This window comes from Arvicanthis niloticus, chromosome 17 (assembly GCF_011762505.2).
Source record: "Arvicanthis niloticus isolate mArvNil1 chromosome 17, mArvNil1.pat.X, whole genome shotgun sequence".
Taxonomy (NCBI): domain Eukaryota; kingdom Metazoa; phylum Chordata; class Mammalia; order Rodentia; family Muridae; genus Arvicanthis; species Arvicanthis niloticus.
Genome location: NC_047674.1, coordinates 45,260,465 through 45,282,879, shown reverse-complemented (window position 1 = coordinate 45,282,879; position 22,415 = coordinate 45,260,465). Strand labels below are relative to the sequence as shown.

The 22,415-nt window shown below is 41.5% G+C and overlaps 1 protein-coding gene and 1 long non-coding RNA gene across 8 annotated transcripts in view; one reads left to right on the top strand and one right to left on the bottom strand.

Annotated features, from left to right (window-relative positions):
- Positions 1 to 7,559, bottom strand: part of Pkhd1 (PKHD1 ciliary IPT domain containing fibrocystin/polyductin) — a 440,341-nt gene extending 432,782 nt beyond the window's left edge. For 3 of the 7 annotated variants that reach the window (XM_076915219.1, XM_076915222.1, XM_076915220.1), the window contains exons 1-4: positions 7,413 to 7,558; positions 4,775 to 4,912; positions 1,154 to 1,231; positions 718 to 859 (exon numbers count right to left, since the gene is read on the bottom strand). In XM_076915219.1, coding sequence (XP_076771334.1) covers positions 718 to 859; positions 1,154 to 1,231; positions 4,775 to 4,826 — 272 coding nt within the window. In that variant the 5' untranslated portion in view covers positions 4,827 to 4,912; positions 7,413 to 7,558. Of the gene's footprint in view, positions 1 to 717; positions 860 to 1,153; positions 1,232 to 4,774; positions 4,913 to 7,412 lie in introns of all 7 variants that reach the window. The other 4 variants (XR_013104680.1, XM_076915223.1, XM_034521655.2 and 1 more) reach the window with 3 other exon arrangements.
- Positions 7,560 to 7,707: 148 nt separating this feature from the next.
- On the top strand, positions 7,708 to 21,837 carry LOC143434860 (uncharacterized). The gene is made up of 3 exons (XR_013104681.1): positions 7,708 to 8,074; positions 12,714 to 12,893; positions 19,789 to 21,837. It is a non-coding gene; the product is annotated as an uncharacterized LOC143434860 (long non-coding RNA).
- The last annotated feature ends 578 nt before the right edge of the window (positions 21,838 to 22,415 follow it).

Below are 22,415 nucleotides of genomic sequence, written 5' to 3'. Positions count from 1 at the left end.
ATAAGCATGTCAAAGCGAATGGGTAAAAGCCCAGGAGGTCTCAACCCTACACAAAGAACTACAGGCACCTGAAGAACACTGAGAGTGGGAGAGGCAGTCTTCCAGGAAAGAGCACAGCATCTGCTTGTCTAGTAACAAACAGTCAGCCCTAAAAACCTGCATACGAGTAACTACAGCCCAAGCAGATTATATTTAGGTGTGTGTGTGTGTGTGTGTGTGTGTGTGTGCAAATAACGATAATTAATGGGGAAAGAGGGGCATAAATTTGAAAGAGAGCAAAGAAAGGTATTGTGAGAGGGTTCAGAGGCGGGAGAGAGACCAGAAAAATGATGTGATTATATTATGACCCCAAAACTAAAATTAAAAAGTAAAACAGAAATTTAGAGTTCTACAGAAGACAGGGCCATTGGTGGGTGGGGGCTTTTGCTTGTGACACTGCGACTTTTCATTTTCTTTCATTTGTCCTTTCTGCCAGATCTTTGTATCTGTTTTCTCCTCTGAAAGAGATTAGAGGGAAGAAATTTTTTTTTTTTTAAGCATAGGAGCATATTGCAGAGAATGGTTTTACAGTCACACCTGATAATTGTAGTGACTGCAAGAGTTGTCTAACATATCACCCAGAACTACTGAGAAAAGCAAAGCCTGCCTGTCCATCCTGCCAAGTTTTGTATTTCAAGTTACCTTTTTTTTAAATTTTGTTTTTGTATTTCAAATTACCTTGTCTGACACGTCACCACAGGCAAATCCGTGAAGATGGGAGAGACATCGCAGGGGATCCTCAAGGCAGGTTTTGCCACATTCACCAGATCTATCTCCAGCTGAGAGTCATTGTTGGAGTACAGAATACTTCTTTCCAAACCTAAACACAAGGAGAAACCTCAGCCTGAGAAGACAATGCAGGGCAATGCAAACGTTGGCCACAAGAGGGCAATGTAAGACATTGCGTTTGCCTGAGGATAAAATTAACGCTTGTTTCCAAAAGCAATTACACTGTTTTACAAAAGTTTTGTGAGCCTATAAAAATTTTCCCTCTCTTCTGTTTACCCTGCTCAGGCCCTGCTTCAACAAGAGGTCCTTAAACAAGAGGATTCATAATTCTTTGGATTTTAGATGAATAAATTCAACACTCAAATTCGGAAAAGCCCAAACCTACCGTCAAAAACAACTGTGATCCAGGTTCCCCCTGCAAGGCTACCTTGTGCCGGTTCAAACTGGAAACTTGAGTAAGGGTCTGTCAATAAGAGAAAATGCTGTCTGTGAAGGTTATGTACAATCTACTAACAACTCCAGTGTTTTAAAACAGACTTTAGCATGTATATGCCATCCAGTGGGCAGATGAAGCACGGATCAAACGGCCCTATTACCAGAGTTTCTGGTTTAGGGTGTCCACTTCTATTCAGGTCCAGAGAACATACCTTCAGAGTTCTACTTTAAGGAAAATGGATCGCTCTCATAATAGCAATTCAGTTATCAGGACAGTCCTGAATTTCTGCTTCCCTTAGAAATAGTCTCAAAGACAAGCTTGGTTCTCTGGAATCCACAATGTCTCTCTTTACTTTTATACTCTTTATTCAGATGGCCACATTTAAATGTAAAGGTTACTATTTATATCATATATTCCTACTTCCTGGGAGAATAAAAATCTTCTTAAGATATGCCTGGCTCCCTTCTCCTCCTCTTCCTCTTCTTCTTCCTCCTTCCTCTTCCTCCTTCCTCCTCCTCCTTCCTCCTCCTTCTCCTCCTCCTCCTCCTCCTTCCTCCTCCTCCTCCTTCCTCCTCCTCCTCCTTCCTCCTTCTTCCTCCTCCTCCTCCTCCTTCCTCCTCCTCTTCCTTCCTCCTCCTCCTCCTTCCTCCTTCTTCCTCCTCCTCCTTCCTCCTTCTTCCTCCTCCTCCTCCTTCCTCCTCCTCTTCCTTCCTCCTCCTCCTCCTTCCTCCTTCCTCCTCCTCCTTCCTCCTTCTTCTTCCTCCTCCTCCTCCTCCTTCCTCCTTCTTCCTTCTCCTCCTTCCTCCTCCTCCTTCCTCCTCCTCCTTCTTCTTCCTCCTCCTCCTCCTCCTTCCTCCTTCTTCCTTCTCCTCCTTCCTCCTCCTCCTTCCTCCTCCTCCTTCTTCTTCCTCCTCCTCCTCCTCCTTCCTCCTTCTTCCTTCTCCTCCTTCCTCCTCCTCCTTCCTCCTCCTCCTTCCTCCTCCTCCTTCTTCCTCCTCCTCCCTCCTTCTTCCTCCTCCTCCTTCCTCCTCCTCCTTCCTCCTCCTCCTCCTTCCTCCTTCTTCCTCCTCCTCCTCCTTCTTCCTTCTTCCTCCTCCTCCTCCTTCCTCCTTCTTCCTCCTCCTCCTCCTTCCTCCTCCTTCCTCCTCCTCCTCCTTCCTCCTTCCTCCTCCTCCTCCTTCCTCCTTCTTCCTCCTCCTTCCTCCTCCTCCTCCTTCCTCCTCCTCCTCCTTCCTCCTTCTTCCTCCTCCTCCTCCTTCCTCCTTCCTCCTCCTCCTCCTCCTTCCTCCTTCCTCCTCCTCCTCCTTCCTCCTCCTCCTCCTTCCTCCTTCCTCCTCCTCCTCCTTCCTCCTTCTTCCTCCTCCTTCCTCCTCCTCCTTCCTCCTCCTCCTCCTTCCTCCTTCTTCCTCCTCCTCCTCCTTCCTCCTTCCTCCTCCTCCTCCTTCCTCCTTCTTCCTCCTCCTTCCTCCTCCTCCTTCTTCCTCCTCCTCCTCCTTCCTCCTTCTTCTTCCTCCTTCTTCCTCCTCCTCCTCCTTCCTCCTTCTTCCTCCTCCTCCTTCCTCCTTCTTCCTCCTCCTCCTCCTTCCTCCTTCTTCTTCCTCCTCCTTCCTCCTTCTTCCTCCTCCTCCTCCTTCCTCCTTCTTCTTCCTCCTCCTCCTTCCTCCTTCCTCCTCCTCCTCCTTCCTCCTTCTTCTTCCTCCTCCTCCTCCTTCCTCCTTCTTCCTCTCCTCCTTCCTCCTCCTCCTTCCTCCTCCCCCTCCTTCCTCCTCCTCCTCCTTCCTCCTTCTTCCTCCTCCTCCTCCTTCCTCCTCCTCTTCCTTCCTCCTTCTTCCTCATCCTCCTCTTCCTTCCTCCTCTTCCTCTTCCTTCCTCCTCCTCCTCCTTTCTCCTCCTCCTCCTCCTTCCTCCTCCTCCTCCTTCCTCCTCCTCCTTCTTCCTCCTCCTCCTCCTCCTCCTCCTCCTTCTTCCTCCTCCTTCTTCCTCCTCCTTCTTCCTATTCCTCCTCCTCCTTCTTCCTATTCCTCCTCCTCCTTCTTCCTCCTCCTCCTCCTCCTTCTTCCTCTCCTCCTCCTCCTCCTTGTCCTCCTCCTTCTCTCCCTCCTCCTCCCCCTCTAATTTTCTGTGTTGAGCTCTTTTGATCACATAATCAGAATAACTCCCCAAATGCACCCAAGGCATTCATGATTTTTGCCTTGAATGATCATAAACAGACTAAAGCGAGAGCATTGTAGAACTTCCTTTAGGAGACAAAAGCAGTATGAACTTTAAATACTAGACTACATTGGGTTTAGTAACATCTTTGAAAATATCCCCAGATATTTGAAAATATCCCCAGTCTTGGTCAAGGAAAAGCCACTTCAAGGAGGCTAGCAAAAACCGCTCAGCATCTCCATATAATAATAAGCAGATAAAGTGTTACGTGCTGTCTGTAGAAACCTGCTTCATCACGGGGAACACAATGGAGGAATTAGGGGAAGGACTGAAGGAGCTGAAGGAGTTTGGAACCCCATAAGAAGAACAAAAATGTCAACCAACCAGACCGCCCCCCCCCCGAGCTCCCAAGGACTGGACCATCAATCTAAGCATACACATGGAGTAACCCATGGCCCCAGCCACATATGTAGCAGAGGATGGCCTTGTTGGGCATCAACAGGAGGAGAGGCCCTTGGTCCTGCGAAGGCTCAATGACCCAGTGTAGAGGAATGCCAGGGCAGGGAGACAGGAGTGGATGGGTGGGGGAGCACCCTCATAAAAGCAGAGGGAGGGGGAATGGAATATGGGATTTCTGGGCAGGGGAGAGAGAGGGAAAGGGGATAACATCTGAAATATAAATAAAAAGAATCCAATAAAAAATAATAGTAAAAAAAAGAAAAAAAGATTCATTTCCACGTCAAGAAACTGCAAGGGTAAACCAGGCATGGCCTGTGGACCAGCCCGGGACATTATGTATAAACAACATGTAGGTATCTCACTGCACACCTAAGAATAATGGAAACCTATTCACATCAACACATCAGGCAGATCACACCATCCTCAGCCCCCAGAGATGATTACATACTTTTGTCCAAGAAAGACAAAAAATATCATAAGAAAACACAGAGGATTACCAAACTCAGAAAGAAACCAGAAGCATGATCAGAGAGAAAGGGTGATTGTAATAAAAGCAGTCATTTGTCACCAAGACACAATCCCTTAGGGAAGATAGAACAATGAAACCTAATGAACATTATATCTACTAGCCCAAAAAAGGGATTATAGAAAAAATTATTATTAAAATATTTGAATTGAAACAGTAACCCCTACTGGGCATTAAAAGTTGACATATCTATTCAGAAAAATTTAATAAATTGCCTCAGATACTCATCGGGGAAAAAAACAATTATTATTTTAGATCCCAGAGCAGATAGTTCAATGCTACCTTCTAAAATGATGGTTTCGTTCACATTTTAAGTGAGCAAGTAAGACTTCTGTACGTCCACAGTATAAAAGCAAGGTAACATTTCCTTTACTAATAGGAGTTCTCAAGGTAACCTAGTGGTCTGCTCTGAACTCTGTTTACTTTCTACTTACTTGCTAACAGTAGTACTTCCATACTCAGCAGAGATATCAGCCAGGCAGGCATCACGTCCAGTTAGCTCAGCTCCCTTGGGACTTCTCATATACTAGAAGCATTTTTTAGGGTTGATTGGTGCCATGTAGCTTTTGTGCCTTATAAAACATAACATGGAAAAAAATTTTGTTTGGCCTTTATACTGTTGATGAGTTATATTGAAGTGGAAAATTAAAGAGGTGATTTAAATGTAGTGCTCGCTCAACAAGTGTGGTTCTCATTCGTTGAAAAATACTCCCTCCTCCCCCCACACACATACAACGTATTCTGTAACGGCATATGGAGGCCATTACAGAAAGCCACAAATGGTGATACATCTACAACGAAACCCCTACACATAATCCTCTGAGAACATGGAGAAAGAAGGGGCAGAAAGATTGTAAGACCAAGAGAACCGAGAAGTCTGCTACAAGGTAGCATCTTCTAGATACAACAGGAAAGCTACACTTATGAAATCTTGACAGTGCGGCTGCTTCAACAAGTCCTGGTCAATGACAACCAGTTGACATGCCAATGTGGATCGGGGAAAGCACATGGGGGCCTCTCCTAGATGGAGAGCTACTGGCAATGAAAAACTGCTGAGCTCTTTATATTGTAGTTACATATTTATCCACGTCCATATGTAACAATAATAATTAAAGAATAAGAAGCTGTGAGTTTAGAGAACAGGGGAGGGGATGGTCTGGGAGAGAGTAGGAGAAAAAGAGAGATGTAATTAAATTTAAAACAATTAAATACATATATAAGTAAACAAGGTAGTACCATCTCCTCTAGAGGGACCTACTGTCTTTCCACGAGAAACATTATAGAACATCACCACACAGCTCATCTTGTCTCAATAGCTATTTAATGAGTGTTCAAACCGTTCATTAAATCACTATTGTGCAAACCTGGAATCACAGAAATAGCTTCTAGTTATCTGATCACTAGTAATCAGCCAGGGTTCCGTGTTGCTTTCTCATACCCCAACTTCCCCTCCTACAACGGTCAGAGCTGAACCCTACATGATAGATACACTATATTTCTTGTTAGCAATCAACCAAGGCTTCCCTCTGTCAACTTCTACCTCAGCCATTAATCTCCCATGGCTTTATGAGCTACTGGCTTCATTCTCCAGTAAATCTTTCCTCAGTAGTCTCTCTCAAATTTCCAGTTCATATCCTGGGAGCTGGAGCCAGATTCTGTCTGTTTGCTGCCATGCTGGCCTTGCCTCTAGAGAGCACACTGACAAGGTCCGGAGACCAGGGATCAATTTCCATAAGGGTCACAGTCCTGATTTACTACTCAAAGACTTAAATACATTCATACATTTTTAAATACCACACATCTGATTTTACAGATCTGGAATCAATGGCTTTTTCTCCAAAACAAACAAACAAACAAAAAACAAGAAAAATACAAACAAACAAAAAACAAACAAACAAACAAACCATAATTCACACAGCCTGACCCTCTGAAGGCTGAGAGTTCCTCTCTAACACCAGTCAGAAGTGACTGGACAAATATTCCTAAAACACTGGCTCCTGAGGATCTCTGAAAGCTTGAAAACAACAACAACAAAAACAAAACAAAACAAAAAACAAACGAAACCAAAAAAAAGCCCATATCATTAAGTATATATTAACACCAATTTCTAAGAAAACACTCAATTCAGTAGTAGTTACAACCATTTCAGAACCCCTCGATAGTTTCACAACAAGAATGGCTGGTGGCACCCTTCCCCTGCCTTCCCAAATGAATTTATCACAAAGGTGGGTCCTGTTTAAGCTGGCCCAAAAAAGAGATTAATAACTTACATTTATTTCTGGCCTGGGAAGGTTTATTACATATCCAAAAGATGCTGCACATTGCACTGGAAGTCAGAAAAATAAAAGTCTGTGTGTCTGTCCTTAGTCACCCAGCTAAGGGGAGACATGGGGTCTTTTGAGGTTTGGAAGGAGTGTTGACATTTCCAAGTGTCCTTTCACACCACTGCCAAATTTCCTACACTCCTCAGTCGATTTTGAATTGAATTGAATTGACAAACATCTCGCTTTCAGTAATGCATCTCCTACAGAAGCATGGCAGGACAGAGGACTTGCTACCTAGCCCAAAGGCACAGGGTCCAGCTTGCTTGCCCAATCTGGGCACATTATTTTATAATATTTCATCTTAATGCCCGGTCCCATGCTTAGAACAACTGAAATCAACACCCCCACAATGAGTTCCAATAAACTCTAAGTTCAGAAATACCTATTTCTTCCCCCACCCCCGAAACAAAACAGTCACATCAACCATAAATGTCACTTTGCTGGGTGGGGATTCATTCAAGTCTGCTCATCCTTCCTGATGATAAACTCAGTGTCTCTATTTCTTTTAAGGAGAATGTTTCAGCCACAGAGAAGTGTGCTGTACATCCATTTAAGTCCTCTTCCTGCCCCGTCTTCTCTTTCTTCTGCCCCCTCCCCAGCCCCTCTTCTCTTGGCGCCCCCCTCCTCTGGGAGCCTGAAAGACAGTTTTTGTGTTCTTACTATGGATCTACCACTTCCTTTTGCTTAGTGCAATGTCAGCGGGAGATGCAGCATTAGAAAAGGAAATCTTTTCCGAATCAAACAGTACCTGATTCTGTGTCTGCCTTGTGCTTCAAACAAGAGAAACCGTGCGTCTCCAAATGACGTCGCGTTGTCTGGTGACTGGCCAGCCTGCAGCTAGCTACATGCAGGTAGCTCACTTCATGTTGGACTGTAACTCACCTAACTAGTTTCTGTCCTGGCTAAACGTGCACCAGAGTGAAAGTTCACAAATGACCACAGGGCAAGCTTAATAATTAACGTGAGCCACTTAGAGACCCAAAGAAAGGGCTGCTTACATTTTTTCCACTTACTGCATGTGTTTCAGACGAGGATTTAAAAAACAAAAACAAAACAAAAAAATAGTGTGGCCAACGGGCACTCAGTGATTGAAAGGAAGTGCCAGAAAGACAGCCAGTGAGCAGAGAGAGCCCAGCAGGAACTTCTGAGGAGGATTACATGGTTCATGAGTGGTCTCTACCTGATCCTGTGCCCTGTGCTATGGGCTCTCAGTGGTGGTTCACTATACTTGACGTCTTATTGGTTTCACAAATAGGGCACAGCCTAGGATTCAAAGGTCACCAGAGTAGATGATTTCCTTCATGGAGTACTGTTGCTGTCTTGTGCTTGCTTTTTCTGCAGGTTCAGATGTATTTCCTTTGTTGGCATCTTCAGGCTAAGGCTACCAACAGCTCATACTATTGCTAGCATGTGAGTATTTATTTGTACCACTCCTTGATGCCTTTTCTAAATGTTGTCTAACCCTTCTAGAAATAATCCCTTCTAGAATAAATAGGACTGTAAGGTTGTATATACTCTAAGAGATAACTAAGTTCCCATATTGGCAATATACAGTTCACAGTCATCAAAACTTGGGTGCAACTTGCTAAATCACCCAGCAGGCTTGAGCTTCTCAATAGTATCTGACTTACATAAGCTATTCCCAAAACTATGTGTGTACATTATTTAGGGAAAATTACTATGTTTATTCTTCTATAAATCAAAATAGATTGCACTGTGCTTAATATAGAGCAGACTCATGCATAAAGTGGATTATATTAGGAATATATTTGAAGAAAACCACTCTGAAGTAGATACGGGCAATGAAAGCAAAATATTGACAACTACGAATACTTGATGTCGTTTTTGGTTTGGGCTTTTTCCCCTTTCTTTACTTTAAAAAAAATTATTATATTGTCTTCAACTTCCATGCACATTTCTGATAGAAAGAGAGCAGATTATCAAGTGAGTGGGACACGAGCATGATTTTCCACTGAAGAGTTTCATTAGAGCCTCAGAGCAAGCTCTTCTGTCTTCCACGGTCAACTCTTGAGATACTTCACCTCAGAAGTATTGCACTATCAGAACCTCCCTGGAAAAAAAAAAGGTCACCCTTTTCCTCTCTAGGATTGGCCTAGTTTGTCTTCCTTGCTTTTCTTCAGCCCTCTTTTCTTCATGAAGATACAAAATAAAGAAAATCATATACCTCCGGGTTTCTATTACATCAGTATTGTAGGCTCAAATTTTGAGGCAGTGTGACTCTTTACCCAGGGCCTAACCTATGGGTAAAACATTAATATCAGACTTTCATTAACTTTCTTTCCTGCCAAAGGCCATGCAGGAGGAATGACAAATGGTTTTAGAACTCATGGAATGCAGCCCACCGCTTAGCACAGCTATGATGGGTGGGTGAGCCTTGGTTGAGACATGACCCCGAGGGCCATGTGTTTTGAGAACTTCATGCTCTATGGAGTTCTGCTCTGCTTGCTGCCTTCACATCCCTCTTAATCTAAGAATTGTAAGAAAACTCTAAGGGGGCTTCCAGCCCATTACTGGCAGTATCTCTGACACTCACAGTAACAGTGCTTAATCTCTTCCAGGCATTGCTTCTGGAGCAGATTAATGATTCAGTCACCACCCTAGGAAAGAATTTAGCATTATAGATAGTCATCTATGACACCACACTTAGAAAGCATTTGCAAAAATTAAGTTGTTAGTGAAGCTAGGTTATGATGTTCTTGCTACTGACTCTGATGTAGAAAATCTTAGGGAACAATTTGAAGTTCAGAAAGGCACACTCTTAGTAGTTAAGCTTGGGACCTTTTATAGTCAGGGAACAAGAACAATGGCAGCACTGGCTGATGTGTCTCTCACTGAGACTGGACTGGTAATGATTGATTTCTTATACCCACTTTTGCCCTTAGATTCCGGATATGTTTTATTAAGAATTGCTGACGAGTAGGTATGCATTCTGAGGATTTAAAGTAAAAATGACTAATTGTTTTATATAATAGTTTAGATTTGTGGTTCATTTATAGTAGTCTTATAAGATTTCTTTTAAAAAATAAATAATAAAATAATTAATCCTTTCTCTATAACCATAAATTGCTGCCCGCCCGTAAGAGAAACTGGCTAAGAAAACGAGCTTGCTTGCTCACACTTTGTTAATCTATAACAAGTTGTTTAGTTATGAATCTATGTGGGTTCTTGGGAATAACTTGTTTTCTTTACCTGTACTATGTAATGTTATATCATGTAAAGGTTTGGGAACATACTGGTTTTTCATAGCCATTCACTAGAAGAAACTAGAATAAAATTATGTTGTAACTTTATAGGGCTTGAAAGATTTTGATGGCATATAAAAGCCATAGGAGAAAAAATAAAGTTGTTGGAACATTGTTCCTTCCACCCATCAGCTTTGTGTATGTATTTATGTAAAGTTTATGAGAATATGTTCAAACTTTGTCCTGTCCATCTTCCAAGAATTTACTATGTATATGTATGTATATAGGTATTGTGTGTATATAAATACGTGTGTATATAAATACATATATATGTGTGTGTATATATACATATATATGTGTGTGTGTATATATACATGTGTGTGTGTGTGTGTGTGTGTGTGTGTGTGTATAGTTTGTGTGAGAGTGTGTTACAACTTTGTTCCATTCACCCATATGTGTATGTGTGCATGTCTATATATGTACATGTGTATGTGTGAAATGCTTGGAACCTGCTTGGAGTTTTGCTTCATCCATTCTACATGTGAATACACACACACACACACACACACATATATATACACGCATGCCTATGTGCATGTATGTACGTATTTGTATATATAAAGTTATTGCACTCTAACTTTTGTTTCATCAACTCAGTATGTGTGTATAAATTTTCTCTCTTTCCTTCTCTTTCTCACTGACCCCAAGGAATTAAAAGAGTTCAGAATTTTTCACCGGCCACAGGGAGTGCCAGTAAATTATACTTCGTTCACTCAGAAAAGTCTGCTGAGTAATTTCTCTAATCACTAGATACTAGAGAGAGGCAGCAGTCCCCAACAGTATCCAGACCAACCTTCACAGTGGCTATAAGCCTTGACCCCCATTGGCTTCCTGATTCAGTTTACCCACCCCATTGACACCAAAGCTGGTTAATGGCACTTTCCCATCAAACAGATTACTCAGAGATAACTTGTCCTTATTGCTTCTACCTAAGTCCTTTGGGCTCTGTGGCTTATTTTAATAATAGTAATGCTACTTGCCCAGAAGATATACTGGGGTGACCTACACCTTCCTAAATGAGAATCACAGGGCCATTGAGGCCATGGGGTGTCAAAGGTAGAACTAGCTTGTACAGCCTGTGGACCTAGACGATACACTGAGATGTCCAGATGTTTTACAGCCTGGTGTCTGGGGACATGGGATACTTTCTACCTCGGTTATCCTGAGGACATCACTGCCCTGCAGTACACCAGGAAGCCAGTTCACACTGCTGATACAGAGTCATCAGAAAACCATAACATCATGCGATTTGCATGGGCTTTGGAGTTTTCTCAGTGCATAAGGGTTCCTCCGGTTTTGAAGCAAAGAACATCCCACATTAATCAAGATGACTGACACCCTGAAATCTCAAAATTTAAAAATAAACGTTCAGGGACTTGAAGAAATGAATGTAAGATATGTGATAATTTTAGACTCATTTTATTCCAAGGGGGAAAAAAAAAAAAGACACTTTCTATAACTTGGCACTTGGACCGGGTAGACTTTAGCTGCTCTCTCAGTTTGGTTCCTACTATGTCACACTAGACAGATGTTGCAATCATCAGTGTTTCCTAAATCAAAAAGACATTCCTCTCTTTGATTTTGGAGCATGTCTCTAAGAGACCTAAGGATAGCAGCATGTCACTGCATGTCAGTTTCTAAATTAAGGCCATTTCTTTCTCCCCATGTTCAGCAGAATTTAAAATAAACCACACCAGCAGGGAGCGACAACATTAAAGCAATTATTTTTTTTTTCCCATTTTATACCTTGCTACTGAGGTCCAGAAGCCCAACTTAGCTTTCAGAAGTGTCTCTCACACTTGGTTTTAAAATGGTGAATCATGCATTTCTGTAGCCCAGTAGAATGCTTGCTATGTTGGCAGAATGTTATAATACTCTCAAGTTTTTTGTATCTTAAATAATTTTCAAAATAAAAAAAAAAAAAAAAAAAAAACGGAAGCTAAGTTGCATGGCAGAGTTTTAGAACCTAGTCACAAATTCTTTGCCAATTTTATTTTTAAATGTAGGGACCACATTTCTTACCTTATAAATCTGAATAGGTCTTTGAACTCTCTCACTTAACAACAGAAGGCAGCAGCAATCCCACATTTGACCACTGTAACTAAAAACCAAAGACACGCATGTGTCAGATACTCAACATTTTTTCGAATACAGTGAACTGAACTTGGGGCCTCGAACGTATTAGGCAAATACTCTTTCACTGAGCTTATCCCAAGCCCTCTTCTGAATTTTTATTTTGGGACAAAAATCTTACTAAGTTGCTGAAGCTGACCTTGAACTCCTTTCTGTAGTCTGGACAGGTCTTGAAATTCGCCTGCCTTGGCCTCCAGAGTTACAGGTCTATACTGCTAAGCTGGGCTTTAGATACTCAGCATTTCAAAGAGGTGTCTGCTCTCCCGCCACTGTCAAATTGGGTCATATATCTCTGAGGGTTAGTTGGGTAGAACTGAAAAGACTCCAACAGCTTAAAGCTGTATCCATGTGGCTCACAGAAGCTCAACATAGTAGATACTCAGGAGACATCTGTTAGACATACGCATGAACAATGTAAAATTTATCAAGTGTCTGCCAATAGTTAATAATTAGTTTTACGGAGTTCTCTGCTAACTTTCTTATCATTTCACTTACACATCAGAAAGGCCCCACCATGTTTATTTGGACTCATGCTTTGAGGGACCCATCTATCATGGTGGGGAAAGGCACAGTAACAAGATCTCGCATTACATTCACAATCAGAAAGCAGAGGTGAATGCTGATCCTCAACCCACCTTCTTCTCTTTACACAGCCCAGGATCTTAGTCCATAAAATGGTATCACCAAGCTTTTAGAGAAAGTCTTCCCACCTCAATGAACTGACTGAATTTAGAAGCTCCACCAGAGGCATGCTCAGAGCTTTGTGCTCCTCACACAAAGATCCAGCAAGGTTGGCAATCCATGTTAATCATCACAGTGTGCGTCTAAGACAGGTAAGTACCTCTTTGTGACTGGGAGAAGCACTAGAAGCTTGGTGGCATAGGCCATCCATCTCATGAAGAGCATTTCGGCCATATCTCAGAAACAGTGTTCTACCGTGTAGAGTTGGGAAGGCTGTCCATATTTTTATGTCATCCAATGATATTAAAATTCACTGAGAGATAACTGAAGGCTATAGAATGGTAGGGAGGGATATACATTAAAATAAACAATGAAATTTCATTAGCTATCCTATAGAAAAGAAGAATAAATATAAAGGGGTTGGCTACGTCTACGCTAATACTACTAATAGCAGATCCAAGTCTAGCAGCAGGCAGAGCTCAGAGAAGACAGAACAATATCTATATGAATATCACAGATGGATAAAGAGAATTTGATTAGTATCATAACACAACTTAATGGGACAGCAATGATGAGTGCGGTTTCTAGTTTGGACAGTTATAAAAAAAAAAAAAAAAACAGAAGTGGTGAGTGAAGTCATGGGACATAGTGTTGGCACACAGTTTCTGCCCCGTTGCTAGGCTAGTACACCAATCCATTGCTTGTGCTTCCTTTATAGCTGAACCCTCTGGAGAGGGTGCCTCAAGCTGTAGGAGGCATCTTGCCATAGAATTCCTACAAGATTATATAATTCTGCTGGGGGGATGGGACATGCCTTTAATCCAAGCACTTGGGAGGCCAAGGCAGGTGAATCTCTGAGTTTGAGGCCAGCCTGATTTACAGAGTGAGTTCCAGGACAGCCAGAGCTACATAGAGAAGCCCTGTTTCGAAAAACCAATTGAAAAAAAATTATATACTTCCCTCAAGTGCTCAGGTTCCTTGACTAGCTGATGCAGAATGTGGAAGGCAAGGCCTCTTTCTTCACAGAACAGCATGTCCAGCACCCCTCAGTCTTTGAAGCTCCTTAAGATCAGGCTAATTCGTTGTCAGCCTGCCACTCCTGCTCAGACTCTACAAAGTATCTCCTGAGTCCACTTCCTCAGTAAATACCTTGCCCAACATTTGTCACAGAGCTCTGTCTCAGGGCTCAGAAAACCAAACTACAACAAGGAGTAAGACCATTAGGAAAAGGTTTCTCTGAGGCAATGAATGATTAATGTGGTACTTATTTAATATGGAATTAGGTACCACATAAGCAAGGTTTCATGGCTACAACTTCCTCATCTTGTAGTCTCAGACAAGATACTTAACTATGGATGCGTCCCAGAAGTGCCTAGGTCTTGACATTTTCAATACTGTTTCTAGATGACACCTGAAGCAACTGGAGTCCAAGGCCAGTTACCTTCACCTTAAGCAATTCTGTCATCAAGTTCATACATTATCAATTCTGTGTGTGCCTGGAACTAAAACATTCAGGGATACACTGGTTAAAACTCTCTGGAACTCTAGTTTCCATATGGGCAAAATAGAAATCCTTATTCTTCAGCTCTGTTCACAAGATAAGGTAACATGGTAAAGGTTAGGATAAGAAGCCCCATCAGTGACACCATTAATGCTGCCCCCTGTAGGACTCCTGGCATTTCCTCTGCACAGGCAAAATCTAAACTGATGTAGGCTACTGGGCTCTAAGCCAAACTCTCTATCAATCTGTTTGTTTATCTATCTATCTATCTATCTATCTATCTATCTATTATCTATATCCTCCTCTTCTTCCTCCTCCTCCTCCTCCTCCTCCTCCTCCTCCTTTTCCTTCTTTTTCTTCTTCCTTGTTAAAAAGATGAAAGAAAGAGTCTGCCAACTGAAAGCTTTGATTTTTTTTCTCTCTGAAACAACATGTATGTTTTACTCCAAGCTGAAGGTCCAATGGGCAGAAACCAGGCTGAGTAAGAAGGATGAAACCAAGACCACTCCCTAACATGGTGCTGAACTTGCAGGATTCCCATAAGTAAATGAGCCGTTCCCTTTGATGGCATGGCTCAGCACTTTGATGGCACTGGGCATGCCTTATTTATAGACAGCAACTGGTACCTAACTTCAAAGGGGGCACATACCCAAGGTCGACATGTGAAGGGAACACTTTGAAGTGCTAAATTCTCAATTCAGCAAAGTACACAACAGCTCTGGAGACCCAACTGTAAACCATGCCAAGAATGTCCATTTGTCCCCATAGTGTGGTACATGATCAAAATCCTTTATGTCCCTCCTAGAAGTGCAGCTGTTATCCGAGGCAGGTGGCACCATGGGCTTTACTTGACTTTCTGCCACATTGAGACAAATTCTCATATTTACCAAACAAATGCATGGCCATCAGATACTGTCTTTCAGAAAAGGGATACTTAATTTTCTTCATATGAAAACACACACACAGAGAGAGAGAGAGAGAGAGAGAGAGAGAGAGAGAGAGAACAAAAAAAAAAAAAAAACAAGGTAACTAAAAACAATTCTGAAAAATAAAAGAACTGCTGGATATATCACCAGGTATCCTTAATTTCAAATTGTACTGCAGAGCTACAATAATAAAAACAGCATGGTATTGACACCAAAACAGACAGACATGTTAACCAGTGGATTTGAAGAGTCAAACATAAACCCACATAATTAGATAGACCCTTGGTTTTTCATAAAGAATCCAGAAACACACACTGGGAAAAACAAAAGGTAGAATCTCCAACCAATGGTGCTGGTCAAACTGGATGTCTGCATGTAAAAGAATAAAAATAGATCCATACTTACCACCCTGCACAAAAGTCAAATCCAAGTGGATCAAAGGCCTCAAAGTGAAACCAGATGCATTGAATCTGATAGAAGATAAAGTGGGGGAAAAGCTTTTAATTCAATGGCACAGGAAAGGACTCTCTTAACTGAATACCATTAGTACAGGCACTAAGATCAACAATTAATAGGACCTCATGAAACTGAAAAGCTTCTGCACAGCAAAGGACACCATCACTCAGACAAAGAAGCAGCCTACAAAATAGGAAAAGGTTGTTTTTTAACCAACTCCATATCTGATAGATGTTTAATATTCAAAATATATAAAGAACTCAAAAACTATCAACAAACTAAATAATACAACTAAATGGGATATGGAACTAAACATTTTTTAAAGAGGAATCAAGGATGACTGAGAAATCTTCAACATCCTTAGTCATCCAGGCAGGAAATGCAAATTAACACTACTTTGAGATTTCATCTTATGCCCATCAGAATGGCTAAGATCAATAAAACAACTGGATGGAAATCAGTCTACCCCAAGTTCCAGCTATACTACACTTGGGCATATACCCAAAGGTGTGTGATCCTCCCACAGAGATGCATGCTCAACCGTATAAATTTGCTCACTCATAATGGCCAGAAGTTGGAAACGACCTAAGTGTCCCTCAACAGATGAACAGATTTTTTTAAATATGATACATTTACACAATGGAGTATTACTTGGCTCTTTAGAAAAAAAAATGACATCATAAAATTTGTGAGTAAATGGAACTAGAAAAAAACTCATCTTAAGTGAGGTAACCTAAACCCAGAAAGACAAATATGATATACATTCACTTCTGTGAGAATACAGCTGTTGAGTCAATGATAACCAAGCTATAATCCATAGAATATCAGAACTTAGATACAGAGCAATGAATCAAGTGGGGGCAGACAGATCTCATTGGGAAAGGGAAATAGAATCAATAGTTATCTGTGGTGGAACAGGAGGATCAAATAGAGGAAGGGAAGAGGGGGACTAAAGAGTACAGGGAGAGGCAACTAAAATTAGGGTCATTTCAGGGATAGTGTGGAAACCTAATACAGTAGAAGTTTCCTAAATATACACATATATGAAGGCAATCTAAATGAAATAACCAAAAAACAGGGGAGACAAGGCTTAACTAGACATCACTTGTCACCAAATAAATCTTACCCTAATTTTAGCTGCCTCTCCCTGTATTCTTTAGCCCCCCCTCTTCCCTTCTTCCATCTACTTGGGATATAGCTATCTAATTAAGATGTTGTCTAAAAGGGTCTCATGGAAATGGCCAGGCAGCCCAAGCTATTGAGAAGACTATATGTTGCTCTCCAAAAACTGATGGCGAAGCCCATTGCTGAAGATAACACCTACACAACTCATTGAATGGAGATGTTGAGCTTAAGCCTACAAAGAGCCTTCACCCCTTTGATTTAGGAAGGTACTCTGGCATGCTACTAAAGGACAAATGTAAACATCAACCTGGCCGCAAACCCTTTGATCTACAATGGTGTCCTGCTTGGATGGTATGCTAGTGCAGTGATGGCACAAAGATTGTGGGAGTAACCAACCAGGATCTGACTTGACAAAAGGTCCACCCCAGGAGATGGAACCCATTACTGATGCTGCTTGGGTAATCAAAAACCCTAGATAGCACAGGACCCTATGGTAAAACCAAATACTACTGTTATAAAGAAAAAAGTAGCAGTAAAATGACTCTGGGTAGCAATCTGCTATACTGAAAGTTCAGTGCCTGGCTTGATCATCACCAGAGAACTTTCTCATGCAGCAGGAATAAAGTCAAAGACAATAACCAGACATTCTATAGGGAATGAAATGTCTTGGAACAATCAGTCTTAAACGGACTGTCTCCATCAAGTCCCTTCCCTCAAGGTTCAGGAAACCCCCACAAAAGGGAAGACAGAAAAAGTGTAAGAGCCAGAAGGGATGGAGGACACCAAGAAAACAAGGCTTTCTCCATCGATATGATCAACACACATATGAGCTCATACAGACTGAAGCAGGACACACAGGACCTGCCTTGGTCTGCACCAGATGGGGTCCTGGAGCTGAAAGGAGAAATGGACACATGCCCCCATCCTTAACCCAGAAGTTATTCCAATTGATAGCCACTTTCAAATGAAATTTTAGTTTCCTCCAAAGGAATCTCACTGGGGGACACAAATTACTCTGAAACGTAGGCCACATGCCTAGCAATAAATGGCCAACAGAAAATAAACTCAACATCATCTTGGGAGGTTTCTTAACTCATGGTGTCCTGTCAGAGCTTTTACTTTTTAAAATATTATCTTATTTTTTATTTATTTACATTTTTTCTTTACTCTAAGGTTTTTTGTGTATGTATTGTGATTTCCAGGTTAGTTCTTATAGGATTCCTGAGTGTGTGAATGAGCGGGTCTCTTTTTCTTGTGCCTTCTCTTGGGATCTTTTTCTTCTGTTGGTTTGTCTTGTCCTGCCCCGATGTGCCAGCCTTTGTTTTAAATTATTTTATCTTATTGTTATCTTCTCTTAGAGGCCTATTTGTTTTCTAATGAGAGACAGAAAGCTGGTGGATCTGAATGGGGTGGAGTAGGGAGGACCTGAGAGAAGCAGAGGGAGAAGAAATCATAATCCGGATATACTACATAAAAGAAAACTATTTTCAATAAAAGAAAAAAATAAAATGATATGAAACAAATGAAGGGCAATATAGAAACCTGAATTATAACTACCTTCCCACCAAGTCTCTGACATCCCCAGAACCTGTGACTGTGGTACTTCACATAGTAATGGGGATTCTTAAAGATATTAAGATCGGAATGTAGTCCTGGACTGTCCATTTGGGCCCAGTATATTTCAAGAGTCATTCTAAGAGAGATATAGGAGAATCAGGACCAGTGGGAAAAAATACTGTGGAACCAGAGCTTGATGTGTAGTGAAAGAGGGCCACATATACAGAATTCAGGGGCAAGAACAAATAAACAGATCCTCTCTCAGCTCCTTCGGAAGAAATCAGTCTTTAAAACACTTTCATTGCAGTCTGGACAGAAAAGCATCAGACTTCTATCAGCAGAAATATGTGGAAATAAATCTGTGTTATTTTAATCCCTTGAATTTGCAGTAATTGGTGGCAGTAGTCAAGGAAAAAAAATCACAGAACCAGGAACAACTGTCATTTACTGCCATGACACATATGCCATGTATGGTGGTGCTTGCCTGTAATTACAGCGTTCAGGAGGCAGAGATTGGAGGTCAGAAGTTGAAGGTCAGCTTAGCATAGATAGCCAGGTGTGGTCTCAGGAAATGAAGAGGTTTGTATATTCCCCTTAGAAAGCACTGGTGGAATAAGATAATGGGAACATGACTCGAGATACCTTTACCTGCTCTTCAAATAATGGGAACATGACTCGAGATACCTTTACCTGCTTTTCAAAATGAAAAGCCACAAATGTTCAAGAAGTAGGTTAACTTGGGGATAAAATTAAACATACCCCCAAAATGTCAAGGCTAATTTAATTTCAGTGTGGAAGGCAAAGAAATATGAATTCTGTGCATGTGCAGATCAAGAGTGTGTCACAGTAATGACAGTCACTGCACAGTGAGAGCACGGGGTATTTCCTTTTCTGCATTGTGTTTGCCTTTATTCTCCTTATGAAAATAAGCACATGCTATGTGCATCAAAAAGTTTGAAGTGATATCATGTGCAACAACAGTATATCTTTGATTGTTTTAAGGAGGAAATGTTGGGGGAAATTGCCAAGGCACTTTCTATGAAGAACTTGATACTTAAATGATATAGAAAATTTGCTAAGTTTCCATATTGAATTTTGAACATAGAACATAGAACCAGACTCCTATAAGCACATACAAATGCAGAAATAGTAGACACACAAGTATAAAATCTCAATACCCAACCTTGTCCAGAGTATCTTGACATCAGTCAACGTTACATGGTAGCATTACACTAACTTTTTCATTTGCTGTAGCTTTCAAAAACCTAAAACTTAGTAATTCAGAAAGATAACCCATGAAAATTCAAACACTTCAAGTAAGTATTTCCCAAATATTAATTTCATCATACACTAATGCATTTGCTTGGAACTTCCTGTTTGTACAGCACTTAGGAAATTATGATTCATGTGCCAGGTAAGTGCTCTACAACCTAACTACATCCCTGGCTTCAGTGGGTGCCTCATGCTCCTCTTCTCTCTCAGGAGCCTTCTAATCCCCTGCACACACTTGACGGACATCAGTGCAGCTTCTGAAGAGCCACATAAGATTCCTGAAATGTGATCCTCACATCGAGGTCCTGCTGTCCCAGGCACAGTTGTTCATGGTGGAAAAAATGTCCCTGTGTTATTCAGCCTGTTTGGCAGTATCTGCTGAGGAAAGGGGAAATCTGCAAGGGATTTGGTGGCTCCACCTGCCCTCTCTCCTCCCGAGGGGAGACAGCTGCCTGTCCTCGGTGCATGCCATCTCCTGTCCAAGCATTAAAAGATCTGACTATACTCCCAGGTGCCCTTGAGTCAAAGCTGCCGGGAGAAGCCACACAGAAGACCCCAGCATAAGCGACATATTCATTCAGGCAAACAGCTGCTCCTCGGAAACCAGAGTGGGACTGGAATGAATCATACTAACTTGCTGAACCCAAGAAATTTAAATTTAAAATAAAACTTAATCGGATAAGCAACCGAGCCAGTTTTAACAGAGTAAAAAGCGGAGGGGAGGGAAGAAATAGTTATATTTTTCCCATATATATTTATATATTGAAATTTTATGATAAGTACACAGTTTTTAGTACCACTTTAAATATACAAGAATGAAAATAAGCACATACTCTCCTACAACTGATTCCAGATAAAGCAGATATATCAGAGTGTTCATGGATGCATTCCAAGCTCTCTCCCAATTTGAGATCTTTGGAGAATTCCATCCTCCTGATATCTTGAGTCATCCAGGCATGATCCTGGGTATCACAGAATAACAGTCATCTGAGTACATATACGTGCCGAGGTTCCAAGACAAACAAAATGCTCTCATCCTAAGCTGGGCTGGGTTTCTGTCTCCATCTCTTCATCCCTTCTTCACAGCCAGTTAGTTGGCTGATGGAGCAAACTCTGGGGTGATGTGGAAAGGAAACCTGAAAACAGAACTGAATTTAGACAGGACTGAAGTTGTACTCACTCTCCAGGGTCCTTATAGAGTATATCTCAGGACTCTCTGAGATTGCCAAGGTCTTCATGCTTTATTAAGTCTTTTATATAGAATGATAGTGTTTTCATTAACCTTTGAACATTCCCCAGAATACTTTAAATCATCTCCATATGAGTGATAGATATATAGATATAGATTAGATTAAACATAGATACATGTGTGTGAATGTCATTTAAATATGATCTATCATTTAGAGACTAATATCAATAAAATAAAGATTTGTACAGTTTTGGTAGAGATCCAACTTTTCTCCAAATATTTTCTCTCCTACTGAATCTATGCTTGTGGATCGGGTACATATAGAGTTATCATGCCCAGTGTCGTGGAGGAGGATCACAGGTAGGAGCCAGCAAGAAGCAGAGACTGGAGACATGACAGTCAATATAACAGACAAGCCAAGTCTTCTGAGAGAAAAACAGCCTCCCTGGAACTCCAAGCACATTTAACGAGTCCGGGTCTCACAAGTGCAACCTAATCTGGATTTTTGTTCATCATCCACTTCCATGGCTTCATGTGCTATATATGTGCAGATGACTCAGATATTCTGAGCTCCTGACCTGAATGACCGACTGCCAGCACAGTATTTCCACTCAGCTGGCTCTCAGACACTCGAAACTCAGCAAGCCCACAGATTCTGAGCCCTTGATCTTCAGCTTGCAATCTCTTACTCCTTCAGTGTCCTCTGTCTCCAGAAATAGCTCAGTCATTCCCATGGGAGCCCACACTAGAAACCTTTGATTCAGTCCTTGACAGTTGAGCTTTCTACTTCTAATCAGTCACCGAGGCTTACAAATTCAATCTCTTTAACTCTTTCAGATCCACTGACCTTTAGCATCCCCAGTGCCACGCACCTTGGCAAGGGATTAATGTCCCCAAACTCCTGTGAGATCCTCCTAACTTGTCACCTCGTATCCTCCATCCCTTTTCCAATCTATTTGTCCAAGTCTCTAAATTGGTTTGTTTCCCAAATCCATCAAATAGTCTAAGTCAATTGATACTTTTCTCCTTAAAATGATCAGATGGGTTTCTAATAAAGAATTTGTAATGGCTCTGTCTAACATCTCATTCATTCAACAAATATCTACCAAAGACTACCATGTGCCCCAAGCGGTGTTCAAGCTCTAAATTTCAACAAGGAATAGAATGAATGGAAATCACAACCTCCAAGAAACTTGCAGGCTAAGTGGTAGAGACAGAAAACATACAAGAGAAGTAAAATTGTAACAGTTTAGACTTCCATAAAGAGAAAAACATGGAGGAAGGAAACAGCAGAATAAACAGAAGATCTCTGGGATAGAAGCATGCAAGGATGAAGAAGAAAGCCCATAGCTGCCTCAAGTGAAAGAAGGCTCTTGGCAGAAGAAAGCACAGAGCCCCAAGAAGGATGCTGCTCAACATGGACAACATTTAGTGAGATCAGTGTGACCAGAAGGGAAAAAGAGCTCAGAGAGGGTAGAAGGGAGGAAGAGGCACCAGGTAGACATTGCAGCTCCTATAGAGCTCATATTAGATTATTTAAAAAAGAACAAGACAAAACGTTATTCAAGATGAAATAGAAGAAACTGAGGAGTCATAAGGAGAGGGGTAACCGAGGCACAGTCAGAGTCACAGGGTGTTCTGAGAAATG